Source organism: Cupressus sempervirens, chromosome 6, assembly GCF_028749045.1.
Source record: "Cupressus sempervirens isolate cs-2001-9-10 chromosome 6, ASM2874904v1, whole genome shotgun sequence".
Taxonomy (NCBI): Eukaryota; Viridiplantae; Streptophyta; class Pinopsida; order Cupressales; family Cupressaceae; genus Cupressus; species Cupressus sempervirens.
The window spans coordinates 280783610-280805990 of record NC_143123.1 but is presented as its reverse complement, the minus strand read 5'-3'; the positions used below and the strand labels follow the sequence as shown (position 1 = coordinate 280805990).

At 38.0% G+C, this 22381-nt stretch overlaps 1 protein-coding gene across 2 annotated transcripts in view; it reads right to left on the bottom strand.

Moving 5' to 3' along the window:
- Nucleotides 1-22381, bottom strand: part of LOC149552313 (Lycopene beta/epsilon cyclase protein) — a 406544-nt gene that overhangs the window by 348219 nt on the left and 35944 nt on the right. The window contains exons 2-5 of one of the 2 annotated variants that reach the window (XM_089787837.1): nt 21635-21752; nt 20140-20324; nt 19913-20020; nt 19642-19706 (exon numbers count right to left, since the gene is read on the bottom strand). In XM_089787837.1, the coding sequence (XP_089643963.1) occupies nt 19642-19706; nt 19913-20020; nt 20140-20324; nt 21635-21752 (476 nt within the window). Of the gene's footprint in view, nt 1-19641; nt 19707-19912; nt 20021-20139; nt 20325-20434; nt 20997-21634; nt 21753-22381 lie in introns of those variants that run through there. The other variant, XM_089787838.1, reaches the window with a different exon arrangement.

Here is a 22381-nt window from a genome sequence, read left to right as displayed (position 1 = left end):
CTTTCCTAGTTTGACTAAGTCAAGATGGTTGAATTTCTCGTACATTTTTTCTCCTTCTTTCTCTCACTCCTTTGCCTTTATAAAGGAGTGGCCCCCTCATTGTAAAAATCATCTTTTATTATAAGCAAGAGAGCTCTGTCAAGCTTGTGGAAGCATAACTTTGATTGTGTAGTGCAAATTTGAAAGAAAATTGAATAAAAAGAAACAGTTGGATTCAAAGCTTTGACTGGAAATAATTGTGATAGAACAAATTGGAAGTTGTGACTATGATTTATTTCTATTATCTTTAATTCATGTTATTATTGTATGTTTACTAGATCATAGTGAGTACAAGAAATAATTGGAGTCTAAGCTTTGATTGGGAAGAACCATGGTAACATAGACTAGAAGCTTGGACTATAGTTTATGTTAATGTCTCTTATTCATGCAAAGTGTTAGAATCAAGTTATAGCTTGAAAATCTCTACTTGCGGAAGTCAATGAGCCCCAATGGTAGAGTTTTTTCTTGTAAATTAGGAATACTAGAGATAGATCTAAGCCAGTACGCTCTCAATCATCCTTTGATTCGGTGTTTGGTATTGGTATCACTATTTCCAATTGTTAAATAGAAGTGTAGTTATAGAGATTAAACGTTGCCCATTATCCATTACTTGCTACACGAGTAAGTTGATTCTTTCTTGAAATAAGAAAAAAGAAAATCGGTAATACCCCTCTACAATATCTCTTAAATTCTTGCTTACCCAAAGTTGATGCAAGGAACGATGAGAAGGGGGGGCCTTCCCTTTAAGCTAGGAAAAACTATGTCTCACATGTCGTGGCTGGTCAACATATTTTGTGATTGAATTTTCATAAACTGTTGGTTGCAAAATATCCACCCAACAAATATATTGCTCCCTCATCCTTTAAATCATTTTAAGATAGTCTATAAGTGTCCGAGCTTATGTGCATTCCTTAGTTAATAATTTATTGGTACACTTAAGGAGTCTATAAGTGTTCGAGCTTATTTGCATTCCTTAGTTAATAATTTACTAGTACACTTAAGGATAATCTTTCGGTTATTCTTAAGATTATTGGCATTATTGCTCTAATTAGTGCTTAGAAATGAAGTTGTCAGAAGTCTCAAGTTTGTAAGTGCAAATTTATGAAAGTGGAAATCCTTCCTAAGGAAAGAGGAAGTGATAAATGCAACACCCAATCTTAGATTAGTTTGAATTTCTTGTCAAGTTTTAGTTGATTCAGCAACAATAAGAAGGGTGCCTCCCCTTAGTTGAGAGGAGACCAACAGATTAAATCTCACATACTATGTCTAAATACTCCATTTTGTAAGTAGTGTGTCTACAACCACTAACAAAATATTTAGCCAACAATCTTTTTGATTTCCCATTTAAAATAGGTCGTTAAAGTTCCAAAAAAGGGTGACTTTATTATCTCTTTTTTAATAGTTCACTTAAATCACTTTATAACACTTTGTTTAATTGACTAGATAACATTACGCTTAAACTGCACTTTATTGAATAGTATTATATAAATTATGCCTTCACTACTAACTTTAGCCGACAAGAATAGATCAAGGTAAAGGTCTCCTGAGCTACTCCTTGAAAACAAAAATTATAGTCCTTGAACAATCGTGGGATGCTAAGATAATACAAGATAAATTTATTAATGTCCAACAAAAGACCGACAAGAGGGTCCAAGCAACTACTAAAAAAGAAGAAATACAACAAATAGTAGTAACACCAAAAGGTGTCTGAGGAAAAGCAATAGAACAACAACACCAAGACCAAAAGGAAACCAACAAGCCAAAATAACCCAGCTAGTTACTTCGAGCAATTGGGAAAAAATCCAAAACTGACAGATAGGTCCTAGGACAAGATATCGCATGTCATCATTGAGAGCCCCTAAAAGAACTGGAAGGCCATTGCTAAGTGAAGGATCTGTGAGATCTTACATCCCTGGGAGACCTAGAAGGGGGATCAAGCAGCTTGGTACTACATGTGGGAGAAGTATGGTCTCAAGAGGAGAAACCGTTGCAAAGTGAGGTCCAAGAGCCTCTGTATCTCTTGAAAATAAAGCGCAAGAAACCTCTAATCTGTGTATCTAAAAAAGGATGGAAGAGAATGAGCCTCTCTAAACAAGAAGTAGAATCTCTCTCTAATCTAGTAGTAGACTAGACAGAAAAAAATGAAGTCAATCTCTGTCTTAGCCTTCCCCATGCCACACAGCTAATAGATCCTATCATTCCTTGCCAAATGGTGGCCGATTTAAATACAGAGTCAATGTGAGCCCAACCTAAATGAACCAAGAGCGATATGGAGCACGTGTGACCAGCACTGAGATAGGTACGAGGGGCAAACAATGATTGGACTTCGTTTGGGCTTAGTTTTTTGTACTTAATATTTGTGGTAAGTGGGGTGTTGATTGAGATGGACCCTTTCTATTTTTGGAAAGTGCATTTGGTCACATGGAGAAATAATAGGTATGACTCCTATTTCAAATGGCATATTCAAATGATGAGTATTTTGGGAGTTATATTTTTAGTGGCCAAATTTTAAATCATTAAATGGAAAAGTATAAAGTTATAATTTAACTTTATTATTTCACTTAAGTTGAGGGTTTAGTTATCATTAGGAGTCATTTATTAATTAGTTAAGCCAAGTCAAGCAAAAGAATCTAATGGAAGCTTCTAATTAATGTTGTGTGGTGAAGCTTCTTGAGTGAAGTTACATCTTGACAATGAAAAGGGCATCTAGAGGTTATAAATAGAGCCCATTTGTTGAGAAAAGCACGCTTGAACATTTATTTTCTTTTGTTGTCTTTGTGGCTTTTCTAGGTTCTAATTTTTATGCCATTGCTGAAGTATAAGGTTCTGAATTATGAGTTGTTCCATTGGATCTACAGCTGAAGTATTGTAAATTTGAATCGAAGATTTTATTCAGGGATTGCTTTGCAAATAGTTGCTCAGGTAAAACTATTTGCTAATTTCTCCTATTGTTCTAATTGTATCTAAGGAGAATTGTTGCTGAGGGAAGTCATTTCATGCATGTGAATTAGACTAGTTTGGAGGGGTTGAAGGCAGCGATTAGAAGCTACAGATCTGCGATTCTATTTGGGAATAGTTGTGTTTGTTTGCTTGGGGTCTGGCTGACTGATGTAGTGCAAGGTAGGAGAACCCCCAAAGGAGATGTCCTAGCCCCTAGCAAATAACCACACAGTGGTAGAATAAAGAATAACAGAAATAATTAGATTCAAAATAATGTCAATTCTCATAATATAATCATAAGATTTACATCCAACATGCCCGACTGTAAGGGCTTCCGGGTTATGGCCAAATACATAAGCAATTACAATACTAATTTTGCAAGATCCCTCAAGATCCAATCCCAACTCTAGATAGTCCAAAGCCACACACTGGTAAAAACCTCCAAGGAAGATCTCAACTTGTGCTCGCAAGCCCACCAAGCAACCTCATTGTTTTCCAAGCCGCAACTACTACCTCTTCTCAAACTTTATCCAAGATCCAAGTGTAAACTGCCTCACATTCAGTGCTTTGTCAACACACTCTAGCAATCTTCTCTCACTTAGCTACTCCATCTTCCATGCTCTTCTCCAAGTTGGATGATAATCACAATCTTGCTGTAAACTGCCTCACATTTGGCGCTCTATCTACAGACTCAAGAAAAACTCGCTCTTCAGCTACTCTCCACACTCACTCCTCCAAAATGAATCAATAATGACAAGACAATGCCCTATAATTATACCAAACCAAACCACAAGTCGGCCTAGCCTATTACAAATTAAAATAAACCTTTACATGCATAAGCCACAAGTCGGCCTAGTAAGTTAGATTAAATAAACCCTCAAGCCACAAGTTACATTTAATAATGCCACCTATTAAATGCATTTTCCCTCTTTTCTCCTATTTTATTTATTATTTATTTATTTTTCTTCTAATTTTCGTCACTTTGTCTCCTCCAGTTTTTTTTTCTTTTTTTTTTTTCAAAAAAAAAAAACAAAATTATTTCCCCCCTTTATTTTCTAATGCAAGATGCTCCTACATCAGACTCCCCAGGTAGATAGAAAAGTGTGTCCCACACTTTGATGTCAAAAGAAATATCTGCAACCATCTTCATCTTCACCAAAGGCTTCCACTCCAACAAAGGCAAGAAAACCAACATGCAAATCATCCACATCTGTATCACTCTATCAAACACCAGAATCTCAACCATCCAATCAACATGCTCACTCCCAAGAACAAACTGAACATAATGCTTCATCAAAAAACCCTCATCCACATCAACAACTAGTGAATCCACACCAACAACAACAAACTCCATATCAACAGCAATATGTAGATCTCCATGAATACATTCCAAGCACACAACACCAGTGGTCTTATCACTCACAACAAGATGCTCTACAACATACAAGTTACCACCAACAGACACCAGATCATCCATGACTGAATGCTCCACAATCTCCATGTCAGACTCAACCAACTGATCATGAAAACCAATCTCCATCATAGAGACAAGGTTAGGAATATCCTCGACAATAGCCTCAAGTTGCTTTGCAAGTTTTGTATCAAACTCCACAAACTGATCAACAAAACCAACCTCTTCCAACTTGACCTTGTTATGCCATCTTCTCTCTTGAACAAGTCTTCTAACTGACCAGACAACTCTCTTCTGGATCGGTAGACTCCAGCTCCAATAGCATATAACTTCCTTCTTCTGTTTCTCAACTCTTTTACAAAAAGCAACATCCACAACAGCGTCCACCCAAACTATTATCTCATTAATCCTCCTCTCCACTATATCACGGAGATTTGCAATCATCCCAGGGTCCAATCCTCTCGGAGCCATCTTCCAAGATCTTCGCAAACACTCTGCAAAAAATCACCAACAGACCAAACAAAATCAACCTTCCATCTTCACAACCATATATCCATCTACATGTCCTCCCAAGGTCCTAGTGCAAACTACCTCAACTTCAACGATCTGTCTACATGCTCGGGAACAACCTTTAGTCTGATACCGCTTGATGCAGTGCAAAATGAGAGAATCCCCAAAGGAGATGTTATAGCCCCCAACAAATAACCACACAGCGGCAGAATAAAAAATAACACAGAGAATTAGATCCAAAATAATGCCAATTCTCATAATATAATCATAAGATTTACATCCAACATGCCCAGATGTAAAGCCTTCCGAGTTACGGCCAAATAGCAATTACAATAGTAATTTTGCAAGATTCCTCAAGATCTAATCCCAACTCTAGCTAGTCCAAATCCACACTCTGGTAAAAACCTCCAAGGAAGATCTTTACTTGTGCTCGCAAGCCCACCAAGCAACCTCTTTGTTTTCCAAGCCGCAGCTACTAACTTTTCTCAAACTTTATCCAAGATCCAAGAGTAAATTGTCTCACATTCAGCACTCTGTCCACACACTCTAAAAATCTTCTCTCACTCAACTACTCCATCTTTCATGCTCTTCTCCAAGTTGGATGATAATCACAATCCTACTGTAAACTGCCTCACATTCGGCGCTCTGTCTACACACTTGGGAAAAACTCGCTCTTCAGCTACTCTCCACACTCACTCCTCTAAAATGAATCAATAATGACAAGACAAGACCCTTTACTTATACCAAACCAAGCCACAAGTCGGCCTAGCCTATTACAAATTAAAATAAACCCTTACATGCATAAGCCACAAGTCGGCCTAGCAAGTTACATTAAATAAACCCTCAAGCCACAAGTTACATTTAATAATGCCACCTATTAAATGCATTTTCCCTCTTTTCTCCAATTCTATTTATTTATTTTTCTTCTAATTTTCATCACTTTCTCCTCCAATTTTTTTCTTTCCTTTTTTTCTCTTTTTTTTTTGAAAAAAAAAAACATAAACAAAATTATTTCCCCCCTTTATTTTTTGATGCAAGATGCTCCTGCATCACCAACATTTTCCCAGCCTGTGAATTTGATTTCAGAGGCTTTAAGTCTGCTGCTTGGCCCTGTGTTTCACCTCCTTAGCCTAGTTTTTGGCATATAGCTTGCATTGTCTATTGAAAGAGGCATTAGTACTAAGAGGGAATTATAAGGAGCGGCTTGGCATTTACAATTTGCGTTCACAAGTGGAGATAAATCGACTATACCAGGTTCTTCAAATTTAATTTGCTTGAATAATAAAGTGGTTTATTAATAGCAGCTAGTTGGTGTTAAATATAGTGGATCTCTGATAGATAAACAATTACAAAAGAATGCTTGCAGATAAGTTTTAATTTGAATTGTGCAGATTATAAATACTTATCTCTAACTGTGACTTGCTGCAATATATTTAATTGTCTTCCTCCTTCAGCAATAGTCAGAGCATTGGATCGCTGTCTAACAAAAGAGATAGTAATGATAACAGTAATGTTTCACAATATTGATGTTTTCCTGCAGGTGCTCAGATGCCTTATATCGATGCTTTCCCTACGGCAGTTTGTAAGTATATATAAGCAGTGTAAAGACATGACTATGAAGAGTCATGTCTCTACGTGGCCCAAGAGCCCCGTAGGGACATGCCTCTTCGGAGGCATGTAGTTAATATAACTACCAAACTAAATAACCATAAGCCACCATCTAATAATAAATCAAGGGCCCGATAATGATTAATACTTGATAGAAGCAAGGCACGATGGTATGAAACCTGATACAAGCAAGATACTGAAGTCGCTAATAATATGAAGCCCGACCATTATAAAGTTGGTCAATAATATGATCTCTTCACTGTTAGTAATTCTGAAGTATAATAGAGGTGTAAGTATACGTATATGTATGCATATATCAATATGTATACATGTACTTATGCTTATATCTCTGTGGTACATAGCAAACAATGGTAACATAAGAGATTCATGTTTTGCTTCTTCTGATGCTAAACATTAACACTCCCTCTTTAGCTAGGAAGAAGTAAAACATTAATTAAGTCAAAATCATCATATAAGCAACACAATATGAACAGTAAATGATCTCTACTTGCATTTAAGCAATGTCTAGAGAAGTTCAAATAATCTCTACTTGCACTTAAGCAATGTCTAGAGATAGCACACATAGTCTCTACTTGCACTTAAGCAATGTTTAGAGAAAGCACATATAATCTCTACTTGCACTTAAGCAATGTCTAGAGATAGCTCATATAATCTCTACTTGCACTTAAGCAATGTTTAGAGAAGCCCAAAAATAATCTCTACTTGCACTTAAGCAATGTCTAGAGAAGCCCAAAAATAGATTTATTATATACAAGATTGTCACTTTGCAAATAATTTTCTACAAATGAATATGTCCATGAAAGATCGTCACCTTTCATTACATATCAAATACTATTAAGTAATCAATGGAGACAATCTCAAATGAAATAAACCTTTTATTTCAAGAATGTGTCATTACAATTAATCATACCAAGTTTTTCTCTGAAGTATTTCAGTTTCACTTTAGCAAGAGGCTTGGTAAAGATATCAATCGTTTGATGATTTGTACATATATATTCAAATTGAATGACTCCTCGATTAACCATATTTTTGATGAATGAAATGGAATTTCAATATGTTTGGAGCGATTGCGAAACACAGGATTAGAAGAAAGCTTAATACAACTTTGATTATCACAATAAATCACAGTGGGCTTCAAAGGTCTTTTGAAGAGATCTGAAAGCAACTTTTGTAGCCATACTGCTTCTCTAACACCCAAGGAAGATGCAATGTACTCAACTTCCGTAGAACTTAATGCTACTGAAGTTTGTTTCCAACTAGACCAAGAAATCATACCAGATCCAAGACTGAAACAATATCCTGAAGTGCTCTTTCACTCAATGGAACTTTCAACCCAATCAGAATCTGAATATCCAATTAGTTCAAGGTTGACTTTGTCATATTTGATTCCCATTCCAATAGTACCCTTCAGATATCTCAATATGTATTTAGCTGCATGCAAATGTATCTTCTTAGGAGCACACATAAACTGACTCAAGGTGTGAGTTGCATAGCATATGTTCGGTCGAGTATTAACCAAATACATCAAGGATCTAATAATTTGTCTGTAGTAAGTAGGATCTACAGCCTCAGATTCGTTCTTATCATCTTTTAGTTTGTGTAGATTTATTTCCATAGGGGTAGCAGCAAGTTTACGTTCCATCATTCCAAACTTGGTTAATATATCAATTGTATATTTTCTCTGGTTTAGTATAATACAGTTGTCTTGCTGCCAGATTTCTAATCCTAAAAAGTAGTGAAGTAACCCTAGGTCCTTCATTTCAAATTCTGCAATGAGATCTTGCTTACATTTCTTTATGAGATGTTCATCATCTGTAATTAGCAAATCATCAACATATAATACAAGGATAACTATATCGTCACCTTAAGTTTTGAAGTATAGATTTGGGTCAACTTCATTTTTGGCATATCCCAATTTCAGTAGGTGATTATCTATTCTTTCATACCAGGCTCTGGGAGCAAATTTTGAGACCACAAAGTGCTTTCTTTAATTTACAAACATGAGTCTTGCAATCATAGGTATTGAACCCTTCTAGTTGTTCAATGTAAACATCTTCAATCTTGCCATTGAGAAATGTTGTTTTGACATCCATCTGATGTACTTTCCATCTTTTGGATGTTGCAATAGCTAAGATTGTTCTGACTGAAGTGTATCTGGCAACAAGGGCAAAGGTTTCTTCATAATCAATACCTTCTTTCTGAGAGAAACCTCAGGCTACAAATATTGCTTTGTATTTTTTGATACTACCATCTGCAGCATGTTTAATCTTGAACAAACATTTGGAAGAAACAACTGATTTGTTCTTAGGTTTTGGTACAATGTCCCATGCATCATTTTTCAATATAGAGTTATATTCCTCAATCATAGCTTCTTTCCAAGATTGATGTGAAAGTGCTTCTTCAACATTAGTAGGTTTAGATTTTATGAGTTCAAATAGTAATGCAACATAACAAGATTGATTTCTGGTCCTTTTGCTTTCCTGAATTACTTCATCTAGTTCAACTTGATTTTTAACTAACATTTTTCTAGCCCAAAGGGGTCTCTTCTTATTGATATGGTTGATGTTTTCAGGTTCTGTATAATTAGACATGGAAGAGATGTCAAAATTATACTCCCTCTCAATTTCAATTTCCATAGGTTGATCTTCTTCTGAGATGGATTCATCACTATTACTAGAAATTTTAAAGGTTGTGTCTTCTTCAAATATTACATCTCTACTAATTTCAATTGTCCTTTGCCCAGGAATGTAGATCCTGTATCCTTTTGTAGTTTCACTATATCCAATGAATATTCCCTTTTTTCCCGGAAGGCTCCAATTTGGTTCTTTTTTCTTTTGGTATGTGAATATAGAGTTGACATCCGAATATTCTCAGGAGGCTTAAATCTGGTTTAATGCATGTAAATACTTCTTCTGGAGTGGTATTTTCTAATATGGAGTGAGGGCAACGATTTTGAATGTAGATAGCAGTATTGGATGCTTCAACCCAAAAAGAGTATTGAAGATTTTGATCATGTAACATGGCTCTGGCTGATTCAACAATAGATCTATTATTCCTTTCAGCTATTCTATTCTGTGGAGGATTATAAGGTACAAAAAAATTCCTCTTAATCCCAACAGAAATATAGAAGTTTTTAAAGATATCAGATGTGAACTCAACCCCATTGTCAGACCTTAGGGTTTTGATCTTTTGACTTGATTGATTTTCAACTAAGGCTTTAAACTCTTTAAACTTGGATAAGACCTTAGATGACTCCTTTTGTTTTAGAAAATAGATCCAGGTTCTCTTAGAGTAATCATCAATGAAAATTATATAAAAATGACATCCATTAAGAGAGGGGATTGACATAGAACCACAAAAATCAATATGAATCAATTCAAGAATGAATTTAAATTTATGATCACTTTTGGGAAAGGAATGTTTAGTATTTTTATCTAAAGCACACTCTTTACAAATACTTGAATGATCTGCTTTCAGATTAGGTAGGCCTTTTACAACTTTACCTATAGATGATAAGGCTCGAAAGTTAAGATGACCTAGTCTTCTATGCCAAATTTCAGAGGAATTTGACTTATCATTACTATGGGTTAAGTTCAAAATTGGATTTTGATTATTACAAAGCTTATAAAGCCTTCCATCCCTAACTCCAATGGAGATGGCTTTCTTAATAGATGAGTTCTTAGTCCAAGATAGAACTCTATCTTCTTGAAATGCAATTTTGTACCCTTGATCAGCAAGTTCGGAGATGGAGACAAGATTTCTTTTGATCCCTGGTACATATAGGACATTCTTGAGTTGAAGTGTGATTCTAGAATTTAGTTGAATAGAACAAGTACCAATTCCTTTAATAGGGTGAGAGGAATTATCTCCAATAGTTACTTCTTCTAATTCATGTTTTGAGAAGGTTTCAAACCAAGGTTGCATGGGTACTCGTACCCACACCCCTAGTACTCGTACCCACATACCCAAGTACCGGGTACACGTATCCCATGTACCGGGTACTCGGTGGAGAGCATCATAGCTAAGGACCTTGATTAAGATTTTGGTCTTTTTTTTGGTTTTTTATTTTTGTATTAGCTTGTTGTTTATCAAACTTAATTCAATACCAAATCAGTTTGAAACTTTGATACTCATTAACAATAAACTTTATCACTGTTCAAGTCATAAGTTTATCATTTGCAATATGTCATTGTCATATGATTTAGGATCTTCTTGTTCATGTTTGAAGTCTGCCTTCTTTGTTATGCATCTAAGCATTTATCATGTATCATTATTTCAAACATATAGCAAATCTGAAACTGAAAACAATACATTACATTTGCAAACTTTATCACTGTTCTTGTTTTGAAAAACCATTGTCATGACTCATAATTTCAGATTTTTTATAAATATAAAAGTATAATTTTTAAATAAGTTTGACATACCCAAGTACCTCCGTCCCCTATTATGAAAAATACTTTAAACATTAAACATTCAGCAATAGCATATATATATAATTATTTGACTTATGGCTCATATTTTCAAATTTCTTGTTTTGAATTTTCAATGTCATGACTCATGACATATATTTTGATTTTTATATTTTCTTTAAAATATTAATTATATAGAAAAAATTAGGCATACACACGTACCTCCGTCCCCTATTTTGAAAAATATGCGTACCCGTACCCGTTTCCGTACATGTTCCCGTTCCTGTAACCATGTACCCGTGCAACCTTGTTTCAAACTTATCCTTAAATTTGGTGATGTCACGAGAAGCTCCACTATCTATGATCCAGGTGTTGGCATTAGTGCTTAATTCGCTTGAGAGAGCTATGAAGAATGCATAATTTTCTTTATCCATTTTCTCATTATTTTCTTCTTTAACTTCTACTAAAGCTACTTGAATTTTCTGCTTTTCTGGACATACATAATAGGAGTGACCAAGTTTATCACATTTAAAACATCTAACTTTGGGCCAGTCACGTTGTTTGTCAGATTTGTGATTTCTGTTAAAATCCTTCTTGTTATTCTTAAACTTTCTTTTCTTTTTTGATTTGGTATAAAATGCTTGGATGTCAGCTTCTTGATTTGAACTTAGACCTCTGGAAGCTAATCTAGACTCTTCTTGAGTGCATACATTCTTTAGTTGATCAAATTTTGGAAGTTCAGGGCGAGAACTTAAACCTCATATGAAGATTTCTCATGATAGAGGAAGACCTCTAAGAGCAATCATGCTTAGTTCTTTATCATCCACTTGGCTTTGCATAGTTGCAAGTTGATCTTTTAATTCAATGATTCTTAGGAAGTAAGAGGTTATGGATTCTCCACTTTTCATCTTTATGTAAAGTAGATCTTGGTTTAAAGTCAATAATCTACTTGTATTGTTAATTTCAAATGTATTTTGAATGGAAGAGAACAGTTGAAATGCAGTTTTAAGATTAGCTATAGATGGAAGTATATGATCCTTTACTGAATCTATGATGATTTTCATCGCTTTATTATTATGCCTTTTCCATTTTACTTTCTCAGATTCATTTTCAGGCATGGGTAAATTTGATTCAATGTAATTTTCTAATTCCATCTCTCTTAGTACTATTAATAATCTGATTTTCCAAGATGAGAAGTTTGATGCTCCATCTAGCCTGTCTTCTATTCTTACGTGATTCACCATTTTAATACTTTGATTTAAAAACTTTTCTTCTTTTAACTTTTGAATCAATTTAGAATGAGTATTTTGTAAGAGTTCTCTTATCAGTACAACTCTGATACCATGTTAAATATAGTGGATCTCTGATAGATAAACAATTACAAAAGAATGCTTGCAAATAAGTTCTGATTTGAATTATGCAGAATATAAATACTTATCTCTAACTATGACTTGCAGCAATATATTTGATTGTCTTCCTCCTTCAGCAACAGTCAGAGTACCGGATTGCTGTATAACAAAAGAGATAGTGATGATAACAGTAATGTTTCACAATATTGATGTTGTCTTGCAGGTACATGTTTACCGTACAGGTAAAGAAATCAACGCATACAGACAATAATAGCAGAATAATATTCGCATATGCTAGAACATACATTAGGCTTCATAATATTCGCAATAGCAAATGAATCATGCTTTACAATGATCCCAACTGGGATATAAATACTACCGCCGAACCTTCCCGAAGGAGTCCGTCGGCCACAACATTACATCCGCTACAAACTATTTACCCGTTGGCTACAAAATACAAAACACCGACGACAGTCAATCCGTCGGCTACAGAAACACCGCCGGACCCATCTAATCGGCTAACACCATCCCCCCCAAAAAGAAAAGTCGTCTCCTGACGACTGACAAAATATCTGAGACAATTTAACCAACAAGAGAAATCTGCTTCTGACACATCACTGTCACCTTCGTCCCGTGCTTGTAGCCTCTGCTAACACAACACTACCTCCTTGATGAAGCTGACCTTGATAGCCACCTGTGTTGCTTTCTCTGCTTCCAACACTGGGTCCACTGAGCTAAGTGTCGTTGCACTGCCTCTAACTGGATGATTAGCTCCTCCCGAGCTCTCTACGCATCCACCAAGATAGCTTCCCGGCCAACACCTACTCCCAGTGCCTCGGTACACAAATAGTCCATGCCTACAACAACTTCAACTCCTCTCAACTGGTCAGACTCCCATGACCGATATCCGCAATGACTGAGGGTCCAAGGGGCAATGCCCCCGGCAGGGTTGAGGGGCAGCGCCCCCGCGGGGTCCTGGGGCAGCACCCCGGGTGCGCTCCCTGTCGCAGTACAGGGCGGGGTCGAGGGGCAGTGCCCCTCGCCGCCAAGACCAAATTAGCACTTCGCAACCCACACAAAAATGCACGGAACACACCATTTCTGTCATTATCTGCCGATTCTGCACTCTTTTTGGCAACCATGGATGCGTCCCCTTCCCCTTGGCATCATCTGTCACTCATTCTGAACAACTTGAATCTGTCGTCATTTTTTTATTTTTTTATTTTTTTTGCTTGCTAAAAATATGCTCACACCCATCTTCTACACGAACTCAATGAGAAACAGAATTCCAACAAACTTCCGGTGAAACGTCTCCTCCAACAATGAAAACCAATACACAGACAAGCCTTTCAAAGAACACCAAGCGGTGGAGATCTGAGTCCGCCATCACCTCGTATCCATCATGCCAAGTCGACCATTGCACAACGGATGTCACTACTGCTAAGGATTATCACCGAAGGCACAAAGTAAGCAAGGAAACCCTGCTGTATGCCCGCAGAAAAGAGTTATAAGCCCGCGGAGGAGAGTTTGCAACGGACGGAGGACAAACCCGCAAAGAGAAAAAAAGGGGTCAAACATCAAGCAGAAGAAGTCCACGAGGACAATGCTCGCGGGACAGGTGTTTGCAGGACATCCTGCCCGCGGAGCACAGTCCGCAGGGACAATGCCCGCAGGACATCTGCCCGCAGAGCACAGTCCGCGGGGACACTGCCCGCGGGACAGGTGTCCGCGGGACAATGCCCGCGGACAGGTGTCCGCGGAACATCTTGCCCACGGAGCACAGTCCGCGGGGAGAGCCCGCGGACAGCCCTCTACTTGCTTCTTTTCTTTTTTTTTCTTTTTCTTTTTTCTTTCTTTTTTTTTTTCTTTTTTTAAAATTTTTTTATATCCTTTTTTTTCTTTTTTTCTTTTTTATAAAAAGAACAGTACCTCAATTTTGCCTCTGACCGTCACCATTCGGCAACGACGACGGAGTCAGTTGGCCATCCTGTGACAGCGACGGAGTCTTCCTAGCATCATATATTTTGAATTTGGATCCGTTGACTGCCGAAGGTACCTTCTGCTCATCCAAAGTTGATACTCTGATCGCTCCATTGTCACCGACCTCCCGAATCTGATATGGTCCAACCCATCTGACCTTAAACTTTTCCACTTTGATTTCATTCCGACCGTCGTACGCCTTATGTCTGTTCTGTGCCACCTCCGTCGCCCACTGTGCCTACGGTCGTCGCGCAACTGGATTATTTCCTTGTTGTCGGTGCCCTTCCATTAATTTTATGCTGCGGTGTAACCTTTTCTTTCCGCGCAGTCCATTCACCATGTACCGGACAGTGATCTTTCATTTTTCTGTGTTCAGACTGTATGTTCTTCCCCTCAGCTTCAGCTATGGTAGCTTTTCCTTCTTTCGCTTCCCTGCATTCCTCCGGACATTCATTTTCCTGTGTTTTGTCACGTTCGTCGACCGTTAACATATTGCAACTCGGAAACAGTTCGTAGTCTTCTATCTGCCAGTGGAACAGACCATTCACCGAGTCCAAGTCGTCATCATTCGATCCTCCGTCAAGTCTCAATACTCCTTCATCTGGTTCCATTCTCCTCTTTGCTTCGTTGTCACTTTCGCCGTCACTTTCTGAATCTAACGATGCTGCCTCCTCACCGACCATTTGTGTATGCAGGTCAATTGTGAATCTTTTGCCTCCGCGCTCCATTGATAGGGTATTTCATTTCCAATCATGCTTTACTTTTGCTTGCACCAACCAATCTCGTCCCAGAATAGCATCATATCCTTTTCTTTTTAATGGAATGACCACAAAATCCAATAAAAATGGTTGCGTACCAATTGTTACCGGTTGCGCTTTCAAGATTCCCAACGGTTTGATTCCATGTTGGTCTGCCGTGAGCAACTGAAATGCAGGTGGCCACAATGTCGGCTTTCCCAACTTCTTCCAAGTATCCTCCGACAACACAGTCACGCCGGACCCTCCGTCGACAATTGTGTCTGTCAAAACATTTCCCAAAATCCCTATCTCGACGACCGCCGGATGTCGTCCGGAGGTGAGTGCCAGCAGCATTGGGTCTGTTGTCATCACTTCCCTACTGTCCCATCCTGTGTCCTCCGTTGCTTTCAGAAACGGTGTATGATTCAGAATGGCCATCCGTAACTGGGGCATTGTGAGGAAGTCACTTATCTTGACTGGTATCTCCGTTTGTAAGATCTGTCGTACAATATTTTGTTCTGCGAAGTTCCTTGCCAAGGTGCCGGTGATGTCCGTCAACTGAGATGTCCCCACCAACGATGCCTTTGCAATGTCCGCCTGCGCTTCCCCCACTTTTCTCTTTTCCTTCGCTTGCCTCCATGTAATTGCCAGAACCTCCTCTACATCCGTGCCAACAGTGATCAAGTTTACTCCAGCCTTTGGACACTTGGAATCTTCGTGATCGCCGGGTCCGCATCATCTGCATAATAATTTGGGTGTGTTTGCCGCTATACAATCCCGCGCAAAATGACCCCACAAATTACATGCTCGGCATTGAACGTTCGGCCGTCCTTCGACTTCGGCTCCTATTATTATTGTTATTGTTTGCATTGTTATTTTGCCCTCTGCTATTATTCCTGTATCCTCCAAATGTAGCACTGGCGGTATTTGTGTTTCCACTACTACCCAACGGGGAAGCCTCCTGTGTGAGAAGCACCTGCAGAGATCCCCTTGTCTTCATGTTAAAGGGGCAATCTTTTGTTGAATGGCCCATGATCTAACAAATGTCACAAAATTGGTTTTTTGGACACGATCCTTTAGTATGACCGTCGGTCTTACACTCCGTGCACCACAGCTCACTACCTTTGGCTCCTTCTGCATGTTTTTAAACTCCTTCATCATGCGAACCATATCCTTTTGTAAGGGACGAACCTTCTTGCTGCTACCTTCGTCGTCGCTACTATCATCTCTAGCAGGCTCGTCGTCATCAAAATCAGAGGAGCTAGTTTTCTTCTTCTTTGTCTTCTGCTCACTTTCAAGGTCCAGTGCTCTGCTATACGCGTCCACATATGACAACGGTGGCACAATTTTCATTTTCCTCCACAATTCCGATCGTAAGTCATCCACGAACCATCTTTTCTGCAATTCGTCCGTCGGCTTGCTTTCCATTTTGTTTATTAAGTCTTTTAATCTCCTGGCATAGATACGGATAGTTTCGTGCTTCCCTTGCTTGGTATTGAAAATTTCTGCTACGATTTCATTATCATCCCGCAAGAGTTTAAATTCCGCCAAGAACTCCTTTTTAATGTTATCCCAGCTATTTAGCTTTTGCGGATCCGTATCCGAAAACCAATCAATCACGACACCTCGTAGGGTTGCCGAAAATTGTCTCATCCAATCGTCTTCATCAATTATGCCATTTGCCCTCCAGATCGTTTCACATGTCTTACAATGTCAAATAGGATCGGCCGTACCATCACCATTGAACTTTGGCAGTTTCTCTTTTGGTCCCGCCATCACAATTGGTTTCTGTAAACAGGCGTTGCTCGGTCCTGCAACACTAGCGCTCTTCACTCCCGCACTAGCGGTCTGCACTCCCACACTGGCGGTCTGCACTCCCACACCGACAGTCTGTACTCTAGCGGACTGGTCTCTAACACCGACGGTCTGCACTCCCACACCGACAGTCTGTACTCCGGCGGACTGGTCTCCCACACTGGCGGTCTGCACTCCCACACCGGCGGACTGGTCTCCCACACTGGCGGACTGCTCGGAGGTCTCGACAGCTACAAACCTTGGTGAAGAAGAAGGATCTTCTGAAGTTGTTTCCCACGGGAGTCTGTCCCGGACGAAGAGGTCACTCCACGCTTGTGCTCCCTCAACACTGCGAGCTGTGCGAGTTGATGCTCTTCCGTCTGAATTTTCTTCCCTCGGCGAACACAAATTCAAGAACTCCTCCCGTGCTTCTTCCACCAATTCCACCCACTGCCGAGTCTCCTCCAACAATTCCTCCGTGCTTCGGTTTCTGTCGGCAATCTTCTGAAATCTCCGTCGGTGTTCGGCTTGCTGTGCCAGAATTAAATTCTCTTGCGCAATAAGGATTCCATCTTTTCCCTTTGCCTTATTTTAATCCTTGTTAAGCTGATTTGGCATTAATCTTCATTCCTCCCACCTTCCAGATTCGCAAGGCAACGGCGCCAACTGTTTACCGTACAGGTAAAGAAATCAACGCATACAGACAATAATAGCAGAATAATATTCGCATATGCCAGAACATACATTAGGCTTCATAATATTCGCAATAGCAAATGAATCATGCTTTACAATGATCCCAGATGGGATATAAATACTACTGCCAAACCTTCCCGAAGGAGTCCGTCGGCCACAACATTACATCCGCTACAAACTATTTACCCGTCGGCTACAAAATATAAAACACCGACAACAGTCAATCCGTCGGCTACAGAAACACCGCCGAACCCATCCAATCGGCTAACAATACACAGATGCCTTATATCGATGCTTTCCCCGCAGCAATTTGTAAGTATATATAAGCAGTGTAAAGACATGACTCCAAAGAGTCATGTCTCTACGTGGCCCAAGAACCACGTAGGGACATGCCTCTTCGGAGGCATGTAGTTAATATAACTGTCAAACTAAATAACCATAAGCCACCGCCCGATAATGATTAATACTTGATAGAAGCAAGGCACGATGGTATGAAACCTGATACAAGCAAGATACTAATGTCGCTGATAATATGAAGCCCAACCATTATAAAGTTGGTCAATAATATGATCTCTTCACTGTCAATAATTCTGAAGTATAACAGAGGTGCAAGTATATGTATATGTATGCATATATCAATATGTATACATGTACTTATGCTTATATCTCTGTGGTACATAGCAAACAGTGGTAACATAAGAGATTCATGTTTTGCTTCTTCTGACGCTAAACATTAACAGTTGGCACAAACTAAGAAATTCATTTGTTCCTTTGTATAGTTTTCTTGCATTCTCAATAGAGGATTATTGTACAAGTGCCTTATTTGAGCTGGAATTGTTATTATGTTGTCTTCATATTGAACTAAGCAAATCTCATTACATAAATAAAGAAATGATTTGTGAAATCTCAACAGACAGAATTATATGCAATTTTTGATAATCTATATATGACTGGCTGTAATCAGTTATTTCCATATTCCAATATTGTGTTTGAAATTAGCAATGACAAATAATTGGCATAGCGTACCGGAAGGGGTCATTACAAAATCTGTAGAAATGTGAGTTGTCCCAATGTCCACCCATAAACTCATGCACGGCCCCTCTCGAACTCCACAAACTCTAAAAGAGTTAGATCTAGGTGTACTAGAAAGTGTAGCAATGGCCCCACCTTTAACTCCCTTATGTGAGTACTCACTACCCTGAGATCCTTCAACATTTTTTCCATCCTCACTATTAGAAACTATCTCAATATAATGCACCTTGCCCTTTTCCAGACACCTATGGCCCAGTTCCAAGTCTCTTTGCAGTTGAAACATAATGTTTTTCTACACAACTCATTTTGAGTCACATCATTAAAACAGATGACAGATGAAATATTATCCCCTTCATATAAGGAATACAGCATTTAGGTAATGTTTCAGAAATATCAGAAGTCCTTTTTGCTGTCTCGGAAACATTTCTGGTGAAAATTTTTGGTATAGATGGCTAGGAAACATTTTCTATACATCCTCGTGTATCAGAACAAGGAAACAAAAATCAGACTTGGGGACAGGAGGGAAGTGGAGGGATAGCTCTGACAACATGATGGCTCTAATCAAGGCCACCCAAATCAATAAGATTAGAAGCAAAATTTCAAGAAGACTTTTGACAAAAGAAATATCAGTAAAGCATTTTTTATAGTGCTTATTTATGCCCCAGCGCCAATTTTTTTTAAATTACATCTTGATTTCATGTTTCAACATCCTGTCCGTCGTAAGATATTCAAATTCTGTTTAGAAAACATGGCTATGACTCTTAAAATGAGAAGTATTTTTTACTGTTTCTTAGACAAAATCTAGTCAATAGACTACAACTTTTTGTCAGTTGGACATTTATAAACACTTAAGATTGTACATCCCTAAAAATGCCTTTATAAATCAGATCATCCTACCAAAATGGTTCATAGCACATTAATGCATACATAACGAGAGCAGTTTTTAGACTTGCACTTGGGACTACCCTTCGCATGTATGTATTTAGCTCAAAACATTTATTTCCAAAAAATTGACTACGCATTATATTGTACGGGGAATGATTATATATTCATTGACATTCATCTTGATATTGGAAACACAGAGGTTAACAGCTTTTAAGAATTTGGCTACCACTTACGAAACTCCAAGATTGAGAATGTCCTCTACCCAGATTTCACTTCTGCCCATGAAACCACATCTATTCTGGAGAATAAAAATAAAAAAGTGCATGTCAGGTCCGAAAAATCAAGGGGTTACTTCACCAAGTTAACATTAATCTAATTGATAATAGAAAAGAAACACATGAAAAATCTACCAAATTCAGTCCAGGCACAAGAAAAGTTTCTTCTTTGAAATAATGTCTAATTTTGAAGATGTTATAAAAGTATTAAGCATACAGATTAACTTACAGGGTTGAAAGTAACTGCAATGACCTCGTCAATTTCATCTTCTGATAATATTCCTACTTTTACAAGTTCCCTGAGCTCTTTCCTTGATATGTTCCATTCCTGGGTTCTCTGAACTTCAAAATAGTTGTATGAACACAACTCTATACATCAGAGAGTACAAATTGTTTGAGTAAATATCAAAAATACAATGATTCCATCAGGGTTTAACATTTCAAATTCCAACTTACCCCTTTCAAAATGCTTTTCTCAATAACACATACACGAAGACCTCTTAAGCTTAAAGCTGTCGCCACAAAGATTCCTAAGGTACCTCCACAAATAATCACATCAAATTGTAACATTCTAGGTTTGCTTCCTGTTTGTAGGTAGGAACCTGACAAACATTTCACCACTTCTGCAGGAGCACTAGCATCTGCATAACAATTTAGTCAATAAAACTTACTTTAAAGAGGAAAGAAATGTTTGAAAAACAACAATACTCATAAAATATTGGTAGTTATGCTTGAATTTTGGCAAGCTCACATTTAAATATACAATGGTATTCGACAGCCTTCTCCCAAAAGAAGCCAACTGCTCATCATCACTGGCTAAGCAAATTAAGCTTTCAATTGAGCTTATTTTTAAACAACTAAAATAGGGAACTAGGAAGAGCATCAACCTGAAAAAGGTTAAAGTATACATTGATGTTACCTTCATATAATTTCTAATTTACACTCCATGCAAATTCATTAGTAGAAATCAGTCCGAGCGTCCTCCATTGTCACATCACCAATGATTCTCCTTCTATTCCTCTTCTAAAAGTACACATCCAACCCATAACCCTACCCAAAAATCCAAGTGATTCACCAGAGAACTCTTTGAGTTGCATATCATCTTTGTATGAAGTCTATAATACACCAATGTCCACTCAAGAATCACATTTGACACAGTTCCTTTTCGGCTCATACTATTGCAATCTCTTTGATACAAAGAACATGCCAACAAGACGAGAAGGCGGTTATTTTTCTTACACTATACCATGGTCTTCTAGACAATCAAAACATCTGTTGTTGGCCAAGAAATACTTCAGACCATTATTCATGACCAAATCTTACAATTTGAAACAAAACATTTCCAAAACAACTAATGTGATTGTGTGCGTGAGTGTGTGTGTCTCGGGGAGGGAGGGGGCTGGGGTGGGGGAGGGAGAGAGAGAGAGAGAGAGATCCTGTTATTTTACTTTTAGCTTCATCTGGGAAGTGTGAGTCCTTCTCTCGTCTGTTGTTATCCTTCTTTGCTTTCTTGTTCGCTCTTTCTTGGACACGTTTGGTGCTCCAGCTGGGTTTTCCCCTACTGTTGTAATCTTACTGTCCCTTGGACCCTTTGTTGGTCTCTTGTTGGACATTAATATCATTATCTTATCTTATCATCTGAATTTACTCTACATTACCACTCACTTCAAATAACACAAACTTCTTGAACCTAAAGTGGGAACATGAGATACTTTCTATGAGTGGAAACTTGTACTATCTGCCAGCTGAACCATTTGTAGTCTGTTGCCATCTGTGGCATTGTAATAATAAATGTGCATCTTATAAAAATGAATTTATGAATCCAATTTAACTGAAGACCTACTGTTATTATGAAAATGAAAGCTTCATTATACATGGAGTTTTACCATTTTTTGCTTTAAGACATTTTACAAATAAAAGTAGATAGAAATTCCTTTTAAGGTCAACAAACCTGACTTATGTGTACGAATTTCAAGCCACAGTTGGTCTAAACGCTTTAAAGCATGATAAGATGAGGCACCACCCGCACCTCCTGCTTCACTTACTGTTGAAATATTCTCCATTATTTTCTGCACAGTAAAAGAAATAAAATCATACTGATATAACAAAGGCAATGACAAATATACCAAAAAAATTGTTCACAACTTGTCACATATAGATTTTGAAATCATATTCCTTAAACCCTTGAAAGTGACTCATCAAATATACACCACTTCAAACATGTCACATTGTACAAGCATTTGAACTATATAAAAATCAATAATATTTCTTTAATTCAAAATTTGGAATTAATCCAAAATGCAAATTGTCTAAGATTCTATTAAACAAATGTATTAGCTTGATACAAACACATACAATTATTTGATGTTTTGAGCTATCACCTTGCCAAATCCATGCCCTTTGTCAAGACTGCCTCAAGTGAATAATAACACAATGCTTAGAATTTCCTTCAAGAGAAGTTAATGGGGCTGCGTACCAAGAATGATATAGAGGAAGGGAAGCTCCTTTGTTTTTTAAGTTGACAACAATTCTTTGGCATCAACAAAAACTTGAAATCTAAAAAATACCTCAGCCAATATAACAAAATCATATCCTAAACCAATGGAAACTTAATTCCCTTCTTTTTTATGTTCCTAGGGGCGAGGCTCATGGCATTAAAAAAGAAACCTAATTGCTAGAAACTGATATTTAAAAGGAT